General features: G+C 39.1%; 1 protein-coding gene across 2 annotated transcripts in view; it reads left to right on the forward strand.

Annotated features, from left to right (window-relative positions):
* The first annotated feature begins 8,760 nt into the window (after nt 1-8,760).
* Nucleotides 8,761-15,132, forward strand: part of PRKAA2 (protein kinase AMP-activated catalytic subunit alpha 2) — a 69,364-nt gene continuing 62,992 nt past the window's right edge. Inside the window, exons 1-2 of one of the 2 annotated variants that reach the window (XM_035251621.3) lie at nt 8,761-8,915; nt 14,609-14,664. Coding sequence is in view for 1 of the 2 variants with exons in the window: in XM_035251620.3 (XP_035107511.1) it covers nt 8,822-8,915 (94 nt within the window). In the remaining variant the exon portion in view is untranslated. The remainder of the gene's footprint in view (nt 8,916-14,608; nt 14,665-15,132) is intronic. The other variant, XM_035251620.3, reaches the window with a different exon arrangement.

The raw sequence follows: 15,132 nt of genomic DNA on the forward strand, positions 1-15,132 counted from the left end.
AGCATCTCAACTTATCATGGGCAGATCAGAATTTTGTCCCTCAACCTTGCTTCTTTCCCCCAATTTATTTCTCATAAGTCTTTGACATTACACTGGCACTCTTGTTCATCTCACTCTATGAGCCAAAAAATCCAAGTCTTTTATTTCTCTTTTTTGATTCCTCTCATACTTCTAATCCAACCACCAGCAAATTATCTTGGTGCTAACTTCAAAATCTTTATGCCAAATCTGAATACCTCTCACTATTTTCACTGCCACCATCCTAGTGTAAGCTACTATCAGCATTCATCCGGTCTACTTCAATTATCTCTAAATTAGTTATTTTGCTTACTTTTGACCCTTTAGACTCTTTTCCACACAGCCATCTGGAGGCATCTTTGTGTGTAATTCATATCACATCACTCTCCTGTTCAAAAATTCTCAGACTATATTTGACCATGATTTTTTTTTTAAGCCTGAGGGTTTAATACAGCTTACCCAGCATAATCTGGCTATAGGCATTCTAACTACAAACTCCCAAGTCTCCTTGTATGCACCACTTTGGACACATTGACCTTCTTGCTATTGCACCAATATGCTTTTTTTCACTGTCTCAGGACCTTTGCACTTGCTATCCCAACTACTTCAATGGCTCCTTCCTGTACATAATTCTCAGATGCTACATCCTCAGAAAGACTTTCTGACAATCTACATAAAATGTCTGCCTGCCCAACCCTCCCCCATCCCAGCTTTCATCTCTGTATTCATTTATTCTGTCTTTCCTTCACAGCACTTATCACTAACCTTACATTATATATTTAGTTAACTCTTTATTTTCTGGTTCTTTCAGTAGAATGTGGCAAAACACTCTTTTCTTGACTTAACTCTAGTCAGACTCCTCTGAGCCCAGTAGCTCCTGTCCTTGGGCATGTCTTCAAGACCCTAGTTTGAGCAAGAATTCTGCTAAGCCAATTTGGCCAAAATTCCCCACCCTCATTACCTGATCTCTCTTGATATCTAACCAAATTTCTCACCCCTGCACCATTTCCTGACTAATGGCTGATCACCCTGGCCTGCCTTCAGCAAGAATCCTGTTAGGTCAGTTTAGCAAAGAATTACCCCACCCTCCTAGTAATTTTCCATTCATCAACATATCTCATCCCTCCTCCTTGGCTATAAATTTCTACTTTTCTTTGTTGTATTTGGAGTTGAGCCCAAGCTTTATCTCCTACTGCAAAACCTCATTGCAGGAGCCCTATACCTATCACAATAGTCCCAAATAAAGTCTGCCTTACTGTCTTTAATAAGTGTGATGAATAATTTTTTTTTTTTTTTTAACAAATACTACCATTATAAGTGGTAAATAAGATAGGCGATACTATCTGTTTTGTTCGTGGCTATGTTCCTTTTGCCTAGAATAGTAGTGTGCACTCAGCAGGTGTTCAATATATCTTTGATCAATGAATGAATGTACTTAGAACAAAGCAATGATATACTCAGAGAATCTAGAAATGTTTAATCTGTGGAATAGCTTGTTGTGTAACAATTTAAAAACATTTCAACCTTTTAAACGTAGAGGGTGAAAAGTTTATTAATTAATGTTTTAAAAAATTATTAACAGAGTTTTACAGAATTGAAACCCCAGAGTCTTGAAAGGGTACCTAGTCTAAGCCTACATCTAAATTTAAAAAAGAAATTGAATTATCTGATTATTTTTAAATGTCTTTATTCTTGGAAGGAGAATTAATTATTTACAGAGCATTTAGAACTTGAAATTACCTAATTTATCTTAAGGTGGCATGAATCATGTCAAAGCTTAGTAGTTAACAGGATTGTGCCAACAGCCAAAGCATTAACACCCACTTGAGTTCATTAAGAGAGTATTATAAAAGGCTTCAAATAATATGTATATTATATGGTTTTGTCAAGGGTTATTTTAATTCCAATGGACAGCCATAACAGAGATGATAATCAACTCAAGGTAACATTGGTATCTCCTTACTCAAACTTCTCCAGTTCAAAAGTACAGATAGTCACTGAATCTATGCCAGGAGAAAAATAATTGATTTAACTGATCTAAAAGTGTGTTTGAGCTTTTTTCAGACAAGCTGTCAACACATACATTAAAGCAAGATTTTAAAAGTGCTGTCAGATCCATAATGTTTATACAGCAAAGCAAACAACCTTTGTTATTCCAATTAATGCATCTCCTCATGAAGGATGTCTGATCCAAAATGTTTTATTTTTTCTCAGCTGCACTGAAAATTATAATGTTGACTCATATTGAAGCAATTTAGAAATGTACTCAGCCACAAAATGAAAATGGATTATGTTAAGTATAATATTTGTTACTGGGGTACCTGCTAAAAATAACATCTTAAAATTATATGTAACATTTCCTTTAAAGGTTTTTAAGTCTTGTCACATGTCTCTCCTTATCACTTTGAAGGGGGCTAGGCCCATGATAGTATTCTCTCAACTTTACAAACCAATGATAATAAATATCAGGAGGTAAACTGTGTATAGGGAAAATAATGTGGCAAGATTAGTTTGTTGAGACACTTTGGATGGTGACCTATAATACTTTACAGTAATTCCTCTATCTTTTTCCTTTGATTGTTTAACTCTAAAACAGTGAGTGGAGTTTGGGAGTTGAATGTCCCAACAACTGAAAAGTACTTTAGTACTTTATAGTCTAGGTCAACATTATTAGTTTTACCAATAAGAAGTGAAATGATCTGTTTAAGGACACATTGCTAAGAAGCTAAGATGGAACATTAACTCAGGATATATGAGCCAAGGTCACAGCACTGCATTCCAGCCTGGGCAACAGAGCAAGACCGTGTCTCAAAATTATATATATAATTACATAGGTGTGTATATGCATACATACACATATATATAATTATATACATACACACATATATAATTATATACATACAATTTATATATATAATTATATATATAATTACACACATACAATTTATATATATAATTATATATATAATTACACATATATAAATCTATATATAAAATTTATATATATAATTTATATACATTAATATATATAATGTATATACATTTATATATAATGTATATAAATATATATAAATTTGTGTGTATATATATATAATATATATATATATAATTTTGAGACAGGGTCTTGCTCTGTTGCCCAGGCTGGAATGCAGTGCTGTGACCTTGGCTCACTGCAACTTCTGTCTCCCAGGCTAAGGTGATCCTCCCACCTCCGTCTCCTTAGTAGCTGGGACTACGGCACACACCATCAGCCTGGCTATTTTTTGTGGAGACAGGTTTTCACTATGTTGCCCTGGCTAGTTTCAAGCTCCTGGACTCTAGAGATCTGCCTGCCCTGGCCTCCAAAAGTGTTTGGATTTCAGGTGTGAGCCACCACACCAGGTCATGATTTTTTATTCTAAATACTGAGCTTTCTCTACTACCTCTTGTAATCATGAATAATTATTGAGATAAATCCAACAAGACTGGAATATTCAACAGTTAAAATGATTGGATGTTTCAACAAATAGATGACATTTTTAAAAAAAGAGTGGGAGGAAAAACCACTGTAGATTAAAAGAGATGTATCAACAAAATGGTAAGTGTGATTTTTTTTAATCCTGATTAGCATAAGCCAATTGTAAAACTACATGCCTGAGACAATGAAGGGATATTCAGAGTGGGTATTTCATAACGGTAAGGAATTAGTGTTAGTTTTGTTAGCTATGATAGTAGTATATGGTTGTGCTAAAAAGAAGTGCTTATCTGTTAGAGCTATGTAATAAAGTATTTACCAGCAAAATGATCTGGTTATTTCCTTTAAAATACTCCAGAGGCAGGACACGGTGGCTCACGCCTGTAATCCCAGTACTTTGGGAGGTTGAGGTGGTTGGTTCACCTGAGGTCAGGTGTTCTAGAGGAGCCTGGCCAACGAGGCGAAACCCTGTCTCTACTAAAAATACAAAAAGTAGCTGGGTGTGGTGGCATACACCTGTAATCCCAGCTACCCAGGAGGCTGAGGCAGGAAAATCGTTGGAACCCAGGGGGTAGAGGCTGCAGTGAGCTGAGATTGTGCCACTGTACTCCAGCCTGGGTGAAAGAGGAAGACTCTGTCTCAAAAAAAATGAAATAAGCCGGGTGCGGTGGATCAAGCTTGTAATCCTAGCACTTTGGGAGGCTGAGGCGGGTGGTTCATGAGGTCAAGAGATCAAGACCATCCTGGTCAACATGGTGAAATCCCGTCTCTACTAAAAATACAAAAAATTAGCTGGGCATGGTGGCGCGCGCCTGTAATCCCAGCTACTCAGGAGGCCGAAGCAGGAGAATTGCCTGAACCCAGGAGGCAGAGGTTGCGGCGAGCAGAGATCATGACATTGCACTCCAGCCTGGGTAACAAGAGCAAAACTCCGTCTCAAAAAAAAAAAAAAAAAAAAAAAAAGAAAAGAAAAAGAAAAAGAAAAAAAAAATGAAATAAAACAAAAAATACTCCAGAAAAATAAATTTAAAAAGTGCAGAGATAGATTGGTAAATGCTGACAGTGTTGATCATCACAGATGCTAGGGTTATTTATGCTACTCTACTTTTGTGTATGTTTGAAGTTTTTCATATGAAATTTAAAAAAATGTAATTATTGAGTTTGTATTTCTTGTAAAATACCATAAGCATGCTTCATTACTCATCAAGTGTCCAACTTTTTTATTTTAAATTGGAGACAACCATAGAAGCCCTATATCATGAATCTATAGATTTCTAAGATGCTAACCCAGGCCTCTCTAACCTCACTAATGACTGCTGTGCTGAGATGTAAAATTATGCTTTGCATTTAATATGTGCATACATAAAATAAAACTGCACTCTTCCCTATATTGTTGTTACTTGATTCTCTAGTTTAGTAACTAACCTTTTAAAAATTCAATTTAGCAAATATTTTGATATACCAGGTTCTGCTAGGCTCCAGGAAGAGCAGGTGGGGTATGAACATATCATTTGCATATATTACATTTAAATAAAAATACATATATGTATATATCTACATGTATGTATGATGTATATGATAATAGAATTGATAAATGCTATATTAGCTATATTAAACATGTACAATGGAAAACCTAAAAAGAAACATGTAATGAAAAACTTGATAAATTATGCTTAATGTCAGAATTATCTTTGTATTCTATTTAAAAATTTATAAAATATGAAGAGGTAATCAGCTAATACAGCCAAAAAATTGTAGAAAACAGGTATTATAGAGGTATGTTGGGTGATTTATTTATAAAAAATGCTGTTATTTTTCTGGATTTGGGGATATTTGTGGCATTTGTCAGCTTTTATAAATTTGTAGATAGTTGTTTTTTACTTCAAACAAATACTCACTTTCAAACCAGATTTTTCATTTTTTTTCCTTAAAGAGGTTCCCCCACATTGTATAAACTTTAGCTGCCACATTATCTGAATCTGCTTGGACGTATATGTTTTGCCAGACACTGTCCCAAAAGCTAAGGAAGGATACATCAGTGAACAAAATAGAGACAAAAACCCTCTGTTCTTTTGTGAAGTTTAGATTCCAATTGGGAGAAACAGACAAAACAAAAATATGATAAGCACATAAACAGTATGTCAGAAGGCTAGTGCTATGTAAAAAAGTTAAGGAGGGTCAGGGATGGAGAGCACTGGGCAGGGAGCATGAGTGAGATAAAACTGCAGTTTAGGCCTGGCAAAGTGGTTCATGCCTGTAATCTCAGTAATTTGGGAGGCTGAGGCAGGAGAATCACTTGAGTCCAGGAGTTTGAGACCTGTCTGGGAAACATAGTGAGGCCCCGTCTCTAAAAAAAAAAAAAAAAAAATGAAACTGCAACTTAAATAGGGTGGCCAGGATAGACTTCATTAAGAAGGTGTCTGTGAGCAATGACTTGAATTGCTCATAATACCAAGGGTGTCAAATACAGTATATTAGTTTAGCGGTCCTGCATTAATGTCCTATTCAGGCCTTATTTTAGAACATTTGAAGTAAAACAACCCCAAAGTTTCAGTAGTAGGAGGGTAAAGCAGTAATAGTTGGATGAGGGCTAAGAACTGAACACCTGCCTGGGGCACCGGTCTTAGAGATTGGTACTAAACAATAGGGGCATAAAAACTTCATTGGAAGATAATAAAATGGGAACATTGCATTTACCAGAACATCTTTCGGGGTGAGACCTCTAAGGGGCATGACTCTCAAGGAGATCTAGTCTGATTAACTGTTGGGTTTTCTATTGCTGATTAGGATGAGGCAAATATGGAACTATACCTGGTGTCGAGGACAACAGAAGGCTGAGTGCTGCCACCAAGAATTCCTTTTCTTACCCATTTAGCATTCAGCCTTTTCTTTAAATAAAAGCCAGGAAAATAACAAAAAGTAGTTTAAATGCTTACAGGTTTATAGGATATATTATTAGACTGCCCAAGAAATAATAAAAATATGAAAATGGAACCACAACTATAACAATTTTTAATTTTCTTAAAGCACCATACATTCATTTTGCATAGGCAGCTGTGGTATAGTAGGGAGACTGAAGGACAAGTCAGAACTGGATATGAGTTTTGACTGCCACATTTTAGCCTTGGGCAAATCAGAAAGGGAAAAACTAAGTTTTATCATCTATAAAATGGGAATAATAATCTTTCTTTCTTTTATGACCATTAAATGAGGTAATTGTGTTTAAATGAACTTCTTAATCAACAAAGTACCATAGATGTTTCACATAATAATAAAACTATTAAGGTAGTCCACAGTAGCTATGTAAGAATCACAGTTATTAGGTATATAATAATTTATAGTATTTATAAACAAATAGTTAAGACAGTACGAAATGCTTTAAAATCTCAATTTACAGTTAGTCTTTATGTAGCTTCAAGAAAGCAATCTAACTTTTCAACATCGTTTAAGGGGATATTAGAGCAGGAGACATATACATCTCATATCTCAAAAGCAGAATAGATCTTCTCTTACTCACTTGAATACTGAAGGAATGACCCTTAACCAAATGAAAGTTCAGCACAAAAATAACTATTTTCTCAAAACTGCCAGCTAGGTAGAGTGATTCCTAAACGATACTTCTTGTCAGCAAGAAAGATGATCTGAAGAATGAACAAAAATAGCCTTGTTTAACAGCTGTGATAGCTATAATTTATAAGCTGGGATCATCTCTCATGAGATTGTCTTGATGTCTAGATGAGAATGTTTGAAATTTCTATATTTAGCACTTCTCAGAAATCAAATTTTTGTTGCGTCCTATTCTTTTTGATCAATACATTTTAATTTACATAAAAACAGTGTTCAACAGACTTCATGTTTGAGGAATGTGACCTTGAAACTCTATTGGCATGCAATGCTATAAATGTTTGACTAATCCTTAATTACTTATCCCCAAATAGCAATATTTGTTTTAAAGTTTTTATTTCATTGGCAAATAAAAATATTTAGTATGTATATGTTTTGAAATACATATATTGTGGAATGGCTGTAAGTCAAGCTAATTAACACACATATTATATACTAATCGTTTTGTGTATGTGGTGAGAAGCGAAGAAACTTTAATCACTGAAAGAACAACATTAAAGAACGGACAACAACATTAAAGGAAGGAAGGAAGGGAGGGAAGGAAGGGTAGGAAAGAAGGAAGTGAGGCAGAGATAATCACTTTATTACCAAATTCCTTGCCAGGCTTTTCTTTTTTGGGGGAGGGGGGAGGTCAGTCTCTTAACACACGTGTGCCTAGGCGTCATGCTTCTAATTTCCTCTTATCATTCTTTTCACTTCTATATCACATTTATTCTTCCTTTAATATGTGACCTTGTATTGCCCTCGCCCTTCACAATTCCAATGTCACTCACGTATTTTACTTTCTGGGGGCAGAATATTGTTTACCTTTCCAGGCCTTTCCCATTTCCCTCACATGCAGCTACCACATTTCGGTACTATATGTTTATGTAAGCGTGTGGTAAAACTACATATGTATATAAGCATATGCTAAAATACACTAGAGCAAATACCGTGACTGAGGTTTTTTGGAAAACTGTGGGCAAATTAGTTAAAATTGAGAGCTCTGGAGGAGAGGGTCTCTTTCTTCTACAGGACAAAATAATTGGGAATTGCAGAGTAAGTACAGGAGTGCAATTCAAGAGAGCACAGAGCTGTGTGCATTCTCCCTGCGCCGCGACCTGTATCCAAAAGCCGCAGACGAGACTGGAGGAGCTTCCTGCCCTTTGACCAGGGCCCTTCCCGCCGCCTCCCCTCCCGCCTTTTTTCTTTTCCAGCCCCTCGCTCCCCACACCCAAGGCCCGTCTCTCTTCTTCCAGTTCGACTTCCACGTCTTTCCATTCCCTGGGATCGGGCCCCAGTGTTACCCGCCCACCCCCCCATTTTCACTCCCTTCGGTTTTCCTCAAAAAGGGCTCCCGGCCTCCCTCCCGGCCCCGGCCCACCCCCTCGCAGCACCTGCCGCTTCTTCCCCTCACTCGGACCCCGCGCACCTGGCGCGGCCCCTCCCGCACTCCAGCCCAGCGCCCCACGTAGCCGACCCCCGCTGTCGCAGTCTCCGGCTCCGCCGCAGGCGCACCGCGCTCCCTCTCGGCCCCGCCCCGCCGGCCACTCGCCGGGCGCTTCCCACCTGGGCCTGGCTAGCCCAGCGCCCCCTCCCGGGACCTCGCGCCCGCCCCGCGCCCCTCGCGGCTCTGGGCGCGCGGGCCCGTCCTCCCACCCCCCCCGCAGGGCCCGCTGCACTGTGGGTAGGCGGCGGCGGCGGCGCGGAGCGGCAGGCGGCGGAGTGAGGCCGCGCGCGCCGAAGATGGCTGAGAAGCAGAAGCACGACGGGCGGGTGAAGATCGGACACTACGTGCTGGGCGACACGCTAGGCGTCGGCACCTTCGGCAAAGTGAAGAGTTGAGTACGCGCTCTGGCCCGCCGCGCGGTGTTGCGAGGCTCGCGGGAGGCCGGGTGGAGCGGCGGGAGCCCCGGGCCGCGGGCGGGCGCGGGGCTCGGCGGCAGGTGGAGCGGCCCCAACCGCGCGGAGCTGGGGCCCCGGGAGGGCGGCGCGCACCGCCTCGCCCGGGACGGGCGTCCGGGCCCGGCAGAATCCGGAGAAGAGGGCGGGGGTGTGGGCTGAGGACGGGCGTCCTGGGTTCCAGGTCCCGCGCCCATCTGCCTTTCTGGAGGTCGGAGCGAGGCACTTCTGTCTTCTCTGGACCTCGGTGTCCACTTGTCCTCTCAGAGCTGGGTCCGCGAGGCGCCTCCCAGCTCGGAGACCGTAGGTGGAGGGCCGGGGATCACCCGTGCTGCTGAGGACTGAGGCGCCGCTTCGTACCTGGTGCCCTGTTAAGTGCTTTGTATGGGATGTCATTGTATCTTTATAGTGACTTGGTCAGCATGTTGTCCTCACCCTAATGGTGGGAAAACTAGGACCCCTAGAGGTGTAGTAACATGCCCAAGGTCACACAGAAATGGGCAGTGCCAGGGTGAAGTCTAAGATGTCCTCCAATTCTGGTCTTGCTGGGAGGTCCCTGCCATCCCCAGTTTCCTTCTTGTTCCAGGGCTCTCGGTTGGCGGGGGTGACTGCTTAGGGGATGCTCCAGGGCCAGTGGTTGTGAGTTTTTCCGGGGTGGTGTTAAACGCTGGAATGCAGCTGGATTGAATCACAGGTTAATTAGAAAGAGGTCTGAAGGTAGTTGTGTTTGTAAAATGGCTATGGGGAAGACTTCTGGGATAAGGTTCCTTGGTGTTTGGCGGATTGGAGGCTGAGGAGGTCATTCTGCTAAGGTCTGTCTTCATGAAGATAGGATCTCGTTTTGGGTGTAGAAAAACAGGCTGTCTTTGAAATGTTATACTTTACGAGAGTTAAGTAATTAGTAAAAAGGATAGTTAAGTGTTGAACTTTCATTTGTTTTTTTTTTCCCGTTAATTAGTCACATGGGATTTAGTTAACCTGTCCTCTCTCCAGAATAGAGACAGTATATTAAAAATACTCTGTTGCAAATCCAGAATTATAAGTGAAACATTGGCTTTTTTTTTTTACTCTCTCTTTGCTGAAGAAATGCTGGGTAGGCAGTCTGGAAGTTGTATTCTGAGGTCTCTGTTTCCTTGTAAAATTCATGTTTTAATACCAAGTCAAGGCTGTTGAGTAAGTAGAAGAGACTCATTGTTCATTCCTGTGGTAAAGATCAGCTCCTGTTTTCTTGCTCATATTTAATGCCCATTCATTTGTTCAAGAGCACCTGCAACTTGGTAGGCACTGTTCTAGGCAATGAGGATACAGCAAAGAAAAAAGCAGATCTTTTCGTGGAACTTACATTCTAGTAGGGGAAGACAGTAATCAGAATACATGTAAAAGGTGTGTTTAGTTTTATTGAGAAAAAAGAATCAGGGAAGGGAAGGTAGGGAGTGTTGTGAGGTTGGCAGTTTTCAATAAGGTGGTCAGACAAGGTGGTATTTTTGCAAAGAAGTAAAAAGTTTGCAAAATTATTTGCCATCCTGTGAGTGTTATGAAGTCCTGGGTTATTTTTGAAAGACCTTATAAGTCGAGTGGACACTTAGAAGGTGTTTAGGATGAATACAGGACAATCCAGGGATTGGATTAATGCCTGTAATGTTATTTGTCATTTAGTATCATTACTAAGGACTATTGTGTTACAACATTATGCAGTTGCTCAAGCAAACAATGCCTTTGACATTTGGACAGGTACACTCTCAAAGTTATATCACTTAACCCTATGTCCTTTAAAATTGTGTTAAAACTTTTTGCTGGTCTTTTTAAGTTCTTATTTTGTAATATGAAGGTAGAGTAGAATACCCACCAGATCAGTCAGCCCATTGTCAGACAAATCTCTTGTGTATACTTTTGAGCTGTCTCCAAGCACCAGCTTCTTAAGATATCAATGAACAGAAGGAACTTTATGAGAAATCCTTTTCCTGGAGAACCTCTGTCCAGTGAACAACCAGTTGAAGGAGTTTTCGTAACACTGTGCCAGATCCTCTCAAAAGTGATACTGTGGCTTCCTGTCCAAGATTAGGATCAGTACAATTGTTTAATAAAAATTACAGAAACTGCTACAGTCTACAGTTACTCATTTAATTCTTCAAGGGACAGGTGAAACAAAAAGCCATGTTTTTTTTTTTTTTTTTTTTTTTTAGAAAACAACTTTATTGCCCAGGCACAGTGGCTCATGCCTCTTAATTTCAGCACTTTGGGAGGCCGAGGCAGGTGGATCACTTGAGGTCAGGAGTTTGAGACCAGCACATGGTGAAATCCTCTCTGCTAAAAATACAAAAATTAGCTGGATGCAGTGGCAGGTGCCTGTAATCCCAGCTACTGATGAGGCCAAGGCAGGAGGATCGCTTGAACCTGGTAGGCAGAAGTTGCACTGAGCCAAGATTGTGCCACTGTACTCCAGGCTGGGTGACAGAGCAAGACTCTGTGTCAAAAAAAAAAAAAAAAAACCACCCAGAAAGCAGCTTTATTTAGGTATATTTTACATATGAAATTCATCCATTCTAAGTGTACAATTCAATGATTTTTATGAATTTTACAAAATATTGCAACTATCATTATAGATCAGTTTTAGGACATTTGAGAACACCACAGTAAGATTCCTTATACCCATTACAGTTAATCTCTTTCCTGCTCTCAATCCCTTTTGTGTTTTGTGTTTAGAAAACACGAATCTCTTTTCTACCTGTATAAGTTTGCTTTTTCTAGGTACTTCTTCATAAACGTGATCATTCAATATATCTTTTGTGTCTAGCTTTTTATTTTTATTTATTTGTTTTGAGACAGAGTCTCCCTCTGTCCTTAGAGTGGAGTGCAGTGGCGCGATCTTGGCTCACTGCAACCTCCAACTCCCTGGTTAAAGGAATTCTCCTGCCTCAGCCTCCCTAGTAGCTGGGACTACAGGCTCATACCACCATACTCAGCTAACTTTTGTATTTTTAGTAGAGACTGGGTTTCACCGTATTGGCCAGGATGGTCTCGATCTCCTGACCTTGTGATCCACCCACCTGGGCCTCCCAAAGTGCTGGGATTACAGGCATGAGCCACCGCACCCGGCCTTTGTCTAGCTTCTTTAACAATGCTTTTGAGGTTCATGTATGGCATAGCATGTGCCATTAGGTTCATTCCTTTTTATAGTTGAATAATATTCCATTGTGTGAATATGCCACATTTTGTCTATACAAAACCAGTTGATGGTAATGGTTCCAAGTTTTGGGTTATTACAAATAATGGAACTATGAATATTCACATGTAAGTCTTTGTGCGGACATACATTTTCATACACCTTGGGTACATACCTAGAAGTAGAATTGCTGGGTCATATCATAGTTTTATGTTTTACTCTTTGGGAAGCTTCCACGCTTTTCCAAACTGGTCACATCATTTTATAACAGTCCTATCAATGTTGTATGATAATTCCCTTTTCTGTGTATCTTTGCCAGCATTTGTTATTGTCTGTCTGATTTATTATAGCCATTCCAGTGGGTGTGAAATAATATCTCATTGAGACATTAACTTTGCCTATTCCTAAGGACTAATGATGTTGAACAGTTGTCTCGTAATTATGAGTGTGTCTCACCATGACCACTTTTGACTGTTATGCTAATTATAGATTTAGAAATTTTAGGCCAGGCATGGTGGCTCACACCTGTAATCCCAGCACTTTGAGAGGCCGAGGTGGGTGGATCACTTTAGGTCAGGAGTTTGAGACCAACCTGGGCAACGTAGTGAAATCCCTCTCTACTGAAAATAGAAAAATTAGCCAGGTGTGATGGTGTGCACCTGTAGTCTCAGCTACTTCGCAAGTTGAGGCAGGAGAGTCGCTTGGACCTGGGACACTGAAGTTGCAGTGGGCCGATATTGTGCCACTGCACTCCAGCCTGAGTGACAGAGTGAGATTCCAGGAAAGAAAGAAAGAAAAAGGGGGGGGGTGGGAGGGAGGAAGGAAGGAAAAGAAGGAAGGAAGGAGAGAAGGAAGGAGAAAAGAAAAGAGGAAAGTTGCAGTCGGCCGATATCGTGCCACTGCACTACAGCCTGGGTGACACAGTGAGACTAGGAAAGAAAGAGAAAGAGAAAGAAAGAGGGAGAGAGAGGGAGGGGGGGAGAGAAGGAAGGAAGGAATGAATGAATGAATGAAGGAAAAAAGGAAGGAAGGAAAGAAGAAAGGAGGGAAAGGGATAAGGAAGGTCAATTTTAACTTCATTTGTTGATATATCATTTTATGGACCAAAGTTAGGTATAATAAGAAATAATTGAAAATGGCATAATTTTAATAGCAGTAGTTTTAGTTTTAGTTTTTTTTTTTAGGTATATGGAAATCTTTCTATTTGTTAATAAGTAAAGCCTTATTTAAAATATTTAAATTTTCTCCTTCATTAGTCTATTATATTATTAGATTACTGAGGGAATGGTTTTGGAAATAGATTCGATGGGCTGACAGCTTAAAAGTGATGCTTTTTATATATTGAAAATTTTTCTCTATATTGGTTAAGTTCTCACTCTGGATAGGGTAGAAATCCTGTTAGACAGTTCTCATAGTTAGACTTGCTCAGTTCTTACCTAACTTCTCTAAAGGTGATAGAAAGTCTAGAAGAATGGTTCTGTTGTTTGTGTTATATAAAGACTGGTTTTAAAAAAATTACAATGCCAATCGTTTATTTAAAAAGAAGCCTGCATTTTCAAGGTGAGGAGTGGTATATATGTGGTTTATGATTTAAAAAATTTTTTTCAACTTTTTACTCCAGAAATACATTTATCCATATGTGGTTTATGAAATGATTATTCTTCATTGGAATTATACACCAAGGGATACTTAGGTTCTTTCTTGTCAGAAAAGTCTCACCAAGAAATTACCCTTTCTATTTTTTAAATAGTTACCTGAGTGGCCTACAGACTGCTTTCAAGAATTTAAGTAAATATTTTACTAATTCCCCAGGTATTTTTGAGATGACAGGAAGGATAAACCAAAACTTAAAAAAGAAACAAAAACACAAAAAGTGTTACTTTATTTTGAAATGTAAACATCAAGTCCTAAATGATAAATCAAATTTCGTATAACTATCCCTTCAACTGATGGAACTAGAAGTTATGCCTATGGTATTTTGGTCCGTTGCTAGGATTTGTTTTTGACTTGCATGCTAATGTGGAATCCCTGAACAATTTAAACTCCCTAGGCCTTGTTTTCTTCCCCTCCTTTTTTTTTTTTTTTTTTTTAAAGACGGGGTTTCACCATATTGGTCAGGCTGGTCTTAAACTCCCGACCTCAGGTGATCCGCCCGCCTTGGCCTCCAAAGTGCTTGGATTACAGGCACCCAATCTGTGAGGTCCTTTACAGTGCTCTTATTAAATTGATTTTTAAAAGATTTAATTCCAAAAAATGGATGTATTTAATTATGCATCCTGGTTAATGAATATTTGAATTCCTGAAGCTGAAATGTAGATGTATTGTAGAACAGAGGAAAAGGAAACATATTTGTAACACTTCAGTGATAAAAGCTACAATTTGATTAAGTTGTTACTATATTCTAATCACTATACTATATATGCACTTGAGTAATCCTCCAAATTTGTTATTATCTCTATTACTCCCAGAGTAATCCTCCAAGAAGTTGGTATTATCTCCATTACTCCCAGAGTAATCCTCCAAGGTTGGTATTATCTCCATTTAACAAATGAAGAAATTGAGAATCAGATACTTTAAGTCACTTGTCCAGGGTTCCAGTGCTATTAAGTGGTAGAACTAGCAATCAAATTCAGAGTTCTCAGACTGCAAAGTCTCTACTCTATGGAATTTAAAGTGAAAATGCCTAGTATGTTCTGAGTTTCAAACCTACGAGGATATAATTTTCTATGTCTGCTCATACTTATCAGAATTGAGAAAGTAAGATTTAAATGTCTTTTAGTCCATATTTAGAGATAATGTTTTTTGAAATGCCTATAATAGAATCATCTATCGTATAGATGATTAAAATTTATATTTTTATTTTTCCAACATTTACTTGGATGTATTGATCTATTTCATTTCTTATTATAAGTCTGCTGAATTCTGCCAGTTTTAATCCATGTTTCTTAGAAATATTAATGATTTCATTGTGTTTACTCATATAAATATAGTC

This window comes from Callithrix jacchus, chromosome 7 (genome assembly GCF_049354715.1).
Source record: "Callithrix jacchus isolate 240 chromosome 7, calJac240_pri, whole genome shotgun sequence".
In the NCBI taxonomy this organism is placed as follows: domain Eukaryota; kingdom Metazoa; phylum Chordata; class Mammalia; order Primates; family Cebidae; genus Callithrix; species Callithrix jacchus.